This window comes from Cyprinus carpio, chromosome B14 (assembly GCF_018340385.1).
Source record: "Cyprinus carpio isolate SPL01 chromosome B14, ASM1834038v1, whole genome shotgun sequence".
NCBI lineage: Eukaryota > Metazoa > Chordata > Actinopteri > Cypriniformes > Cyprinidae > Cyprinus > Cyprinus carpio.
The window spans coordinates 13,841,311-13,852,460 of record NC_056610.1 but is presented as its reverse complement, the minus strand read 5'-3'; the positions used below and the strand labels follow the sequence as shown (position 1 = coordinate 13,852,460).

General features: G+C 35.9%; 1 protein-coding gene and 1 long non-coding RNA gene across 2 annotated transcripts; one reads left to right on the top strand and one right to left on the bottom strand.

The window, feature by feature from the left end:
* The first annotated feature begins 1,958 nt into the window (after window positions 1-1,958).
* LOC109071229 (galactose-specific lectin nattectin-like) lies at window positions 1,959-4,946 on the top strand. The gene is made up of 7 exons (XM_042738182.1): window positions 1,959-2,115; window positions 2,212-2,291; window positions 2,699-2,740; window positions 3,107-3,186; window positions 3,813-3,947; window positions 4,388-4,496; window positions 4,774-4,946. The coding sequence occupies exons 2-7, from the start codon at window positions 2,234-2,236 to the stop codon at window positions 4,830-4,832; spliced, it is 483 nt and encodes a 160-aa protein (XP_042594116.1). The 5' UTR covers window positions 1,959-2,115; window positions 2,212-2,233; the 3' UTR covers window positions 4,833-4,946.
* A 2,453-nt stretch (window positions 4,947-7,399) lies between these two features.
* LOC122139540 lies at window positions 7,400-8,400 on the bottom strand. Its single transcript, XR_006156376.1, has 3 exons — window positions 8,238-8,400; window positions 8,075-8,164; window positions 7,400-7,865 (listed from the first exon to the last, which is right to left on the bottom strand). It is a non-coding gene; the product is annotated as an uncharacterized LOC122139540 (long non-coding RNA).
* Window positions 8,401-11,150: the final 2,750 nt, after the last annotated feature.

Sequence of the window (11,150 nt, the reverse complement as noted above, 5' to 3'; positions counted from 1 at the left end):
GTGGGGTATTTGGAAAATTAATCATATGTAGTTGAGAAAAAAGAAAATAAATAATAATCCAAGTTGGAATAGTTCCAAATCCCAGGAATGACTGTTATATATTTAGCATTTATATTTAACATTGGCATATGCAGTCATGTAATGCTTAATAATAATTACTTAATAATTCAGTTTTGAAAAAAAAAAATAAAAAAAAAAAAAAAAAATATATATATATATATATATCTATATATATATAAAAAAAAAAAAATATATATAATATATATATATATATATATATATGATAGTTTAAATTCTGTGCAAGCTGAGCCTCAGGTTTGAGCCTCCATTGAGGACAGCAAGCCAAGTTTGTTTACCATTAACCATCAGCACTTGATGGGCAGGTGAACTCATGAACTACAGTCTCTTAACTTCTGCATCTGGAAAGTCACAAGAAACAGCCTTGGCCAAATATTATTTTAGACTTGAATGAAAGTGAAGGTAATGTATTCTTTAATGAATTAATCTAATTTAAATAGTCAGGTGATACAAATTTTTCCCCATTTACAGTCTGGACAAGCTGACTCTAGTTGCCGAAAGTCAGAGCCAGTCTGCAGATTTAAGTTGACAGATTTAATAGAAAATTGTGTATATAGTAGTATGATGGTCACAGTGTTTCTGCATGAGTTTGTTTGTTCGGAAGACTAATTGTAACAAAGTTTGTTCAAGTGAAGAGGAAGGAGACCGGGGTCGGCGTGCTGAGGCTCGTGGGATACTTTATTTGACACAATAAAATAAAAAAACAAATAAACAATCGCAAAAAAGCCACATGCGCATGGCAGTTTCACAGTCTTTCTCTACTTCGCATACTGTAGTCTTCCTATCTTTGGGGTTTGTAGCTCCACAGTTTCTCACTCCCACGAGTTCCCCAGCCCCTCTCTCTCTTCTCGCCGGTCCTCAGCCGGCTTAAATACCGGTTCCCCATGCCAATCACTGCAACGAGATCCAGGTGTTAATCGTTTTTCACTTGCCCCACTTACCACCGCTCGTCTCCTCACTTGCTCTCCCGTCGCAGACCTCGCTGAACCACGCCTCCCCCGCCACACTAATCTATATTATCTCTTTTATAGATCAATGGTTCGGAATGACTTAAAGTCTGGTAGTGTTCATTTTTGGCCCATCACTCCAAAACCATCTTCACTGCTCTGAACAGAAACGTTCAAAGATCACTGTGTTTTGGGCCAACATTATGTATCCAGTTTTGTGATCAAAAGCTTTATGAAGGTGTACTCCCTGTAAAACTGTATACAGAGGCAAGGTTCCCACCATGGCCCTGTGGATTTATTTGGAACAGTTTTCTTGGCAATATACTACAAAAACAGACAATGCTGTGGCTGAATTCACTTAAAGTCACTTAATATTAATCATTTGTTTTTAAGTTAAATATAAAATCAATATCACATCTGCAGTCGTGCTGATATTTGGGAAAACAGCACTCTGAAGAAGTCTGATATTGCTTAGCTGTAGCGTATGCTCTATAAAAATTGTTATCAGTGTACCATTTTTGCTGACCACAGCATCAATCCTGGTAACTGATATATTCAAGGTAATGCTGATTCCAGCAACTGTCCTTGTTCTCTTTCTCACATGCTGTTTACACATGCTGTTTAATGCTGTGAAAAAACTGGCAGGTTCATAGTGTCACTAAAAAGATAGCTTTAAAATGATTTTGATTCATAAGTTTGAAGCCATGGTGTTGTTGGCATTCTTTTTTAATTTAATACATTTTATTACACATTATATTATGACAACAACACTCAAGCTGAATGGACTCCACAAGTTTCTGTAAAACCTGGTTATCATGTTATCTGAAATGATTTGAGAATGATCCAAGATTATCTTGTGAAATGACAAACAACAAAATGTGAGAAATTAATGTACAATGTACATAAAAACAAGCAGAGTGGTGCAGTTGCAAAAACAACTATATGATTTAAAAAAAAAAAAAAGAAAGAGGACAAGAGAACATGAGCAGGTGCTGGAATCTGATACTGGTAAACAACCCCCCAACAGTATATAAGAAGACAAACCATGCAGGGCTTCACAGCTGCATCTAGACATTGACCTACTGAACTGGTTTGTTTCACAGAACTGAACCATTAAATATCAATATCATATTTATCATTCTGCTGAACAATACCTGTTGGTAAATTTGTTTTAAATTTTGTGCAGTTCCAGCATTTTTTGAGAAACAATGGCAGTCTGGCCTTTCTATCTGTCTCTTTGTCTTCTCTTAACTTTGGGTGCCTCAGGTAAGAATAACCAATACTATATTGCACTTTTTTTTTTAGGTTATAGCTTTTATTCTCATCGATTGTAGGGATGTTGTATTGATTAATTAGAAGCCATGATTAAAATCATTTAATATACACATGCATTAAAGTAAATCTAAGTTTGTTCTATTTCTCTCTCAATTGTGATGATAATACTAAGATGATAATCCATCAACCATTATTTCACTATTCAGATGATTATTGTTTATTGTTAATTAATAATTTAGAATGTTGTTACCATTTATTTTATTTTTCATAACAATAAAATACAACCACAGAACGCCTGTTAGTCAGCAGTATATTAATTATTATTGTGATCACTACTACCACAGTTAGCGCCAGTTGTGTTTTAAAACTGTTTTTTTTTTTTTTTTTTACTTTTCAAGAGGAAATGCATTCTCAACGAGATGGAAATAAAAGTTGTGGCGGTAAGGTTTATCTGGTCTTTTCATGTCAGTGTGTATGCACAGTATAGTCCAAAAGTCTAGATCCTTTGAATTTCTCAAACTTAAAATTGTATTGTATCCTGATGATAATGTTCTTCAGCATAATATTTAATTTATTAAAGTTGAGTTGTTTTTCAAATGTCTCAATCAAGTTTTTTTGTTTTTGTTTTTGTTTTTGTTTGTTACTGTGCTTCAGAATACAATTTATGAAATATGCTTAAAAACTGCCCTTCTACTGCTGTTAGGATAACTTCAAATAGAACCAATTGAAATTTAGGAATTTGTAGGTTATTCTCTCATTTTGATCTCCATTGTACATACATACATAACAAAACCTCCATTTAACAGATTGTCAGGCAGGATGGTCTGCCTTCGGATGTAGATGCTTCAAGTTTTTCAGTAACTCTGAAATCTGGATAGATGCAGAGGTACGATACATTTAGCTTTGTGACAAAAACAATATAAGAAAATTCTTAGGCATTGCAGAATCTGTGACACCTGTCAATTATCACAGGAAAGTAATTTCAACTTGTTCTTCAGTTTAAAAACCAAAATGTTAATAGTAGAGGAAATAATGTAGCTCTATGAGGCAAATACACTCTTAAAAAAAGTTTCTAAAATGGCTCTTTGGAAGAGTGTATGGTTCCATGAAGAACCTTTCCATTGCAGAAAAGGTTCTTTGTAGCACAGAAAGGTTCTTTGGACTAATACACTGTAATAATACTGAAAAATCACAATGGTTTGAAAATACAAACATAATATATTTGATGTTTTCATGACAGTAGTGTGATAAGATCATTTAAAAAGTTTTAAAAACATGGTTAGTTGAAGTTCATCTAGAAGGATAGAAAAGTAGTCTCACTTCACATTTTAGACTTTGCAGATGAAATAATAAAGACAGAAAATTATTATTATTAATAAATAAAATAAAATTAATAATAAAACAATTTTCAGTGGTAATCAAAAGGTATGTCACAGATTGTAGAATATTAATTTAAACATAGAAATTACTTTTTATAAATAATGGTGTTTGCATATATCTTTGCCTCTACAGAATATCTGTCAGGACTTTGATGGGCACCTTGCTTCTATACACAGCGACGAGGAGTATGTTTTTATACAGAACCTGATTAGATACACAACTCATGAACCAACGAGAGCCTGGATTGGGGGCCATGATGCTGTTCATGTATGCATTATTTTTTTTTAACATGCTGTTTGTGCTATTGGGCAAATTACATATGTTAAAAAATATTTCAAATGGATGAACATAGATTTCTGGTTCCCGGAATAGTTAGTTTAGTGCAGTGTCACATTCCCTGCAAGCCATAAAATTGCCCCACTCACCAGAGAAGATATATTGTGCTATAGAAGAGTGTGAAATTTGATGTGAAGTAGCATTGCTGATAGAAATAGTTGGAGCAGTTCAGCCCTTTCTTAAGCAATTTTCAAATGAAATATTTTCTTTATGCAAAATATTTTCTGTTAATTTTTCTGTTGGGATTTCTGGCATTTATAAAGTGGGATATAGCAAGTATAATCATCAGAAGTCATCTTTAATTAAATATAAAATTAAGCCATATATGCTGTGCAAAACAAAATGTCCTTTTTGCTCTTTTCTTTTGACAGGAAGGAGCTTGGCTCTGGAGTGATGGTTCCAAATTTAACTACCAAATATGGTTTTCTGGAGAACCCAATGACGACGGTAATGAGGACTGCCTTGAGATGAACTTCGCAAGTAAATACTTTTAATACTCATGAAATAATATTATAAATGTTCCATCAATGACAACTGTTAAATCATAAATCAGCAGATTATTAGATACTGCTACATGTCATGTTTCCGGAAAAGCAGAGAATTTTTTGTTTGTCAAAACATTGTTGCTGATTTTTATCTAGACATCAGATACTAATAATTCTGTCTACCATACGAAATAAATATAAATGTTGCATTTATTCATAATACAAAAATAGATGAAAACAACTTTTTTGTTGTTTTTTCTTTCTTGCAACAGATGGCAACTGGAATGATCGGAAATGTTATGAAACGGCGGCTTTTGTGTGTGTGAAGTGAAGCAGTATGTGAAAAGACAAAGTTGACTGGGAAAACAAACAAGCTGCTTTGACTAATTTTCTTTCTTTTAGAAACGATCAGTAAAGGTTAATAAAGGTGTTTCCAGCAAAGTCACCATTTTTGATATTTGCTTTACACTCTCAGAAAAAAAAGGTAAAAAAAATAAAATAACTAAAGGTGGTACAAACCCTTCTGGGGCAGTACCTTTTAAGGGTACAGAATTGTACCTTAATATAAAGGAACACATTTGTACCATTCAAATTTGTACCTTAAAGGACATGATTTGTACCATGGGGAACCAAAATGTACCTTTTCATTTTTTAAAACTTGTTGGTACAATATTGTACCTTCATCAAAGGTACAAATCTTGTCCTTTAAGGTACCACCCCAGGTGGTTGTTGGGTTCTCCAGGGTTCCAAAGTTTGTAATTCATTTGGGACCCATCACTCCAGAACCACTTTCCCTCCTGCGAACAGAAGAGCACAAATATTTACACCTCTGTGTAAATTTGAACTTTTACTCTTTTCACTTTAAGTAGTGTTGGTTTGATATTAGATACTAAATTGTTACATATTCATCTTAGACAACAGCACAAACAACAACAAAAAGTAAATAAATTAACTACATAACATACAGATACAGCATCATAGCCTCCTATCCAGTATGATTGTGAACTTGAGATCATGCGCTTTAAGAAGGCATACTCCTCTTTACTGTGTACAAGGTTCCCACCATTGTTCAAGCACGTCACCTGAGGAGAATATGACATGAGTAGAAATAGATAGATAGATAGATAGATAGATAGATAGATAGATAGATAGATAGATAGATAGATAGGTTAAAAAAATCTTTAAATAATAAAAAAAACAAACAAAAAAAAAATATATAAATAAGGTAATTTATTTATACTTTTCTGTCAGATGTTGAGTATTTCATACCGCTGCATCATCCCAGGACAATGGATAGTTAAAAACCTTGAAGAATTCATGTCCATATTGAATCCACCCACTCCAACAGGCTGTTACATCGAGATTTGGTTTGTTTTATTGCAAGTTTAAGTGATCATTAATTAATTGCATTATATATCTATTAACAAAAATGAACAGAGACCATCTCTTTATCAATTTGTCACACATTACTGAAAATTCAGTAGTGGTATTTAGGGATGTTCAGTAAATGCTGCAGTATTATCATGATCCATCTCACCTGATGCATTCAGAGCAAAGAGCAGACAGAGAGACACACAGATGGTCCAGAATCCCATTGTTTCTCACTGAAATCAGCCAGGAATACTGCACATCTGAAACAACAACAAAACATGTTATACATATCTGAATATAAATATTATGTTGATGCTATTGTAAATGTTTTAAATTATGTATTATTTTGGTAATACTAACGGCTTGCTGTATTCGTCTGTTTCTCAGTGCAGATCTTTGACTTTTTATATGGCAGACAGGGGCGAGCCAGGGGGTGGCCAAGTGGGGCCATTGCCACCACTGACCTAAGCTTGGCCAGCACTTTGGCCACCCCACTCAAAACTGCAGTTTATGTCCCCTTTTTTCTTGACAAGAAATGCATTTATTAAGATGCGGAACCACCGTATCACTTTATGACCACATCAAACGGGAGAATTTTCAGACGCGCACACTTCAGCTTCACCTCAAACGTCAAACGAGCGCGGAAAAGCTCCAGCAGCCAAATGAGCTTCAGTAGAACAACTGTGAACTGCAGTCTGATGAGATGTTGTTAGACTATGTCAGTAAAACACACTTTCCTGTCCCATCAGCCGTTTTACTGTGCTCACGGCGCACACTCTTCAATGGTGTGCAAATATGCGGTGCACGCTCTATATCACATCATCATAAATAACCTGCACAAGAAATATGAGCAAGTAGTTTTGTCGTAAGTTATTAAGATTTATGATAATTAATATGTAACCTAGTTCTGTCTTTGGATGTACTGTATACGCAGCACACAACAAGAACGTCTCTCAAATGCAAAACATATTCTCCAATTCGAGATCACAATGTAAGGCACAAGCTGATATGTATTGTTTATTTGTAATTTAATACATATAAATAAATGTTAGCACAGTGCAGTTATACTAGAAAATATGCGAAAATGAAACCGTTTGAATGTATAAAATAACTCATTTTATATTCTGGCATTTATGTCTACTGTTGACTTCTGGCCTTTTCCACATTTTTTTATCACTATCTGCATGCCTCATCCATCAGTCTGCAATGTTGGAGAGCAAGCATTTGGGAGTTTTGAGAAGCTGAATGAGCAATAAAGCTATAGTGAACCCCTTTATTAAAATACCAGGAGGTGAGGAATAATACAAAAAATTTCATATTCACAAATATCTAATTTACAGTTAAGTAGACGTTAATTGTACTCAGTTGTGTTTTAGGAACTAAAACAGTCCAGTACATTATAGTCAAACACATTTATATATTAAAAAAATTAAGATTTCTGTGCCACCACAGACTGGTTGCTGCCCCCTCCCTGGCCACCGAAAACATCCTGGCTCTGCCATTGATGGCAGATGAATAAATGTCTACTTAAAAAAAAAAAATTTTACATATTACAAAATTCTTACAAGCTGAATAATTTATCATGGGATCATCAAGGTCACACAAAACCCAACCTACACCCACAAGACTGCAATCTTATGTTGCACTGTCACGGTGCAGGGTGTCTTCTTGGCTTCCCCTGTGGTCTGGGTTGTCCTGTCATGTTTGGTAGCTCATGGTCTGGGCAATCAGCGCTGATCTCGGGGCGGGGGTGCGCAGATCAGGAGCTGATTCTCCCCCACCTGGTGCTCATCCCCCCACTCTCTTATATGTCTCCTGCCTTTCTGTCCATCGTCATGAGTAGATTGTTTAGTCTTTGCTCGTGTTTTGTGTATTTATGCAAGCTTCAGTGTCTGACCCTCTGTTCTTCTGTGCTTAAGGACTCGTAGTACGGAGATCCGGCAACTTGAGTGGTCCGCAGTGTCTGCCGGCCAGCTCTGGAATCTCCACTCACCTGAGCAGCATTTTATATTGTTTTTATATACATATATATAATTTTATTTATTTATTTTTACAGTGAGGAGGATGTGATTCGTCATGCAGCAGCACAGATAAACACCACAAAAACATATGAAATCTGTCTGGAGATAACACATCTAAAATTCTGGAAACGTCAAAAAACAGGAAGCCCTGTTAATCCCTTGAAAATCACCTTCCTCTTACCATTACTTTTCTCCACAAAAGCTGGCATGGCAGTTCTACTTCTGACACTGGAAATGTTCCTGTGCATATTGGGCACTGGGCTTCAAGTGCCTACACATTGAAGACAAAAATGTATGCAGGGCAAATTTTGTAATATAATTTATTTTAGCTTTTGCTTGTGTACCTCCTGAGGGTGATTGCAACATTGGATGATGTTGCATCAGGTCTAAGGTTTTGCCTTGAAGATGTTGCCTCCTCTATCAACACCAAAACTTCTTCCTGCAAACAGAAAAGAAAATGTGATGTTCTACTGATAGAATTCTAGGCTGTTATGAGTATACAGTGTTGGGAAGGTTGCTTTGGAAATGTAATAGCTTACAGATTACAAGTTACCCTATTTAAAATGCAATAGTAGTGTAACTTTTTTGTAACTGATTACTTTTTGATTACTTTTCAAAATTTCTAATGAATGTTTATTTGCAACTGTTAATCATTTTCAAACATTTACACCATGCAGTGTTAACCTTACAGTAGTACTCAACACTGTCAGACTTTCAAAATCCTTCATCACTTGAATTAAGATGATCAAATTTGAACACATCCGTCACAAAATCAGACTTTAGTACTTCCTTTTATTTTGAGATTGATCTGAAGTTCAATGCAGATTTAAAATCATAAGAAATAGTTTACTGATACTGTTTTTGAAACCAAATCTTTGCATAATTACAGGAAACACTGCATCTAACAATGGTTTGGGGGGAAAAATTGTTTATTAAAAAATCCTAATAAATAAAAGCATATACATCATCTCCAAAACGGTTATCTAATAAGCATGTGTCCTATTCTGTGTACTAAACTCCTGAAACATTGGTGTCTTTTTGAAACATTGCTGTCTCTTTGTATATGATATGACGATAGTTTTCTCAAATTAAGTAAAATGCTCATTATGTGTTCATGTACTCATATATTGAGGCGGCAGAGGCTGAAAACACTGCTAGCATCAGTAAGCCTATGTGTAGTAAATGAAACCGCATGTTTGCGCCATTAATTTCCATGAGGGGCAGACTGGGAAAAAAACAAGTAAGGCCGGAAAATCTCACACTCATACACCCACAACACATTCTGAAACATGGGCAACCCTATTTTTTTATGGACTTCACATAAAAAAATGTTTAAATCCTTAGGTTGGGGACATGCAAAATAATTAAAAGTTCTCTCCTGAACTGTACCTTCGCTTCCATTTTTCTTTTCAGTCTCTTTATTTTGCAATGATATCTATGTCTCTCATGACATTAATACTCAAGATTTAACAAAACTATACTTTCTAAATTGCCTACATGTCAAAATTAGTACATCACTACAATATCTTTATAGAAAATCCTAATACTGAACATGAGAAATGTTTTTACCTTATAAAAATAAACCATGTTTTGTAACCAAGTACAGTAACCATGTTATTTTTTTGTTGTTGTTGGTGTTGCTGTTTTTAAAGTGGGCAAATTAATACCATTGGTATTTATTTTTACTACAAATTCCATAGTTAAACTATGGTTAGTGTAGTAGCAAAAACCATGGTTAATTTGTGGTAACCATGCCATACCATACCTAAATTTCCATAAGGGTTGTGTTGTTGTCTGCCCTAGCTACCCCTAAACCTATTATAAAATGATTATTTGTCTGCTAAATTACTGCTGTAACATTACAATAGATAATGTCTTTATACAGTATTTTGAGTTATTATGAGCAATGGGCTGCTGCTGCTTAACTAAGTGAAAACAAAGACAAAACTACAGTAACCACAAATTTAACATAGTTTCATTATAGTAACTGTAGTTTAATATTTGTAGCTAAACTATGGCAATACAAATGGTAGGCTAATATATCCGTCAAAAATGCGATTACCATATAAAAAAACCTTACTACTCAGGCCTTCTGGTAAATTGTATGACTGGAATATCACAAAACCTTCAATTCCAGGGCCTAAATAGAACATGCAAGCTGTTAACTGTGGGGCAAGTTGCATCCCTCACATCACCCTCCGGCCTCCTTGCCGTGGTCTTAGGGAGGGGAAAAGGCTTGGGATGTTGACCTGCTGTTGTCCTTGAGGTCCGTCGTGTGACTCTATCTTGGACACAATCCTCTTCACCTCCCGGGACACTGTCCTTCGAAGACCCACCCTGACCCGGACTCAAAAGAATAGGCTGATGAAACTGTCACAGTTTCATCTTGCTGCCTGGCTTCCTTCTGTGGGGGTGCTGGTTTCAACACCATAAAATCAAACTCCTCTTCAATACTGAGGTCCAGGCTTTGTACTTGCTGCCTGGCTTCTTTGTGTGGAGATGCTGGTTTTGACACCAAAAAATCCAACTCCTCTTCACTACTGAGGTCTGGGCTTTGTAAAATTCTCTCTTGGGGGGTTGTCTCTATTCACCCTCCTCTCTGTAGTAGGGGACAGGTGGGTGGATGGATCACTTGATAATGGACGTAATTCCTGCCGATGGATATTCCTTTCTGGTCCCAACTGTCTTTTAGGTTCAATCTTATACACGGTACTGAATTTTATGGTGACCAACTGGGTGGCTTCGTCTGTAGACAAGTGAACCTGCAGGCAGAATGGACAATGGAACAGAATCATTTTGAGTCCTATAAGCAGCTTCTGCTTCCAACTGTGTTCGTGCTTTAAGATAAATTGTTGTCAAATGTTGCTGATGTTCACTGGCTCAATCTTCCACAGTGCCACCTACAGCTACCTCCTCTGTTAACTAGGGCTGGGCGATATATCGCATGCGATTGTCACGCGCATTTCGTCAGTAAAGCCGGTTCCCTGATTACCGCTAAATCGCCATCACCTGCTTTCAAATGGAGCGGCATTTAATAGACAGATCCATAGTTCACTGACAATCTATGCAATATCGCGTTCATTATCGAAGGCGATTCATCTGCAATAATGAACCCGATATTGCGTAGCATGTCAGTGATCTACGGCTCTGTCTATTAAATGCCGCTCCATTTGAAAGCAGGTGATGGCGATTTAGCGGCAATCAGGGAATCGGCTTTACTGACGAAATGCGCGTGACAATCGCATGCGATTTATCGC

Bases quoted from the DNA above. Each gene is read 5' to 3' on its own strand.
- LOC109071229 (XM_042738182.1), top strand. From the start codon at position 2,234: ATGGCAGTCTGGCCTTTCTATCTGTCTCTTTGTCTTCTCTTAACTTTG. The intron at 2,741-3,106 runs GTAAGGTTTATC...TCCATTTAACAG, and splicing joins TGGAAATAAAAGTTGTGGCG to ATTGTCAGGCAGGATGGTCT. The intron at 3,948-4,387 runs GTATGCATTATT...TTCTTTTGACAG, and splicing joins GGGGCCATGATGCTGTTCAT to GAAGGAGCTTGGCTCTGGAG.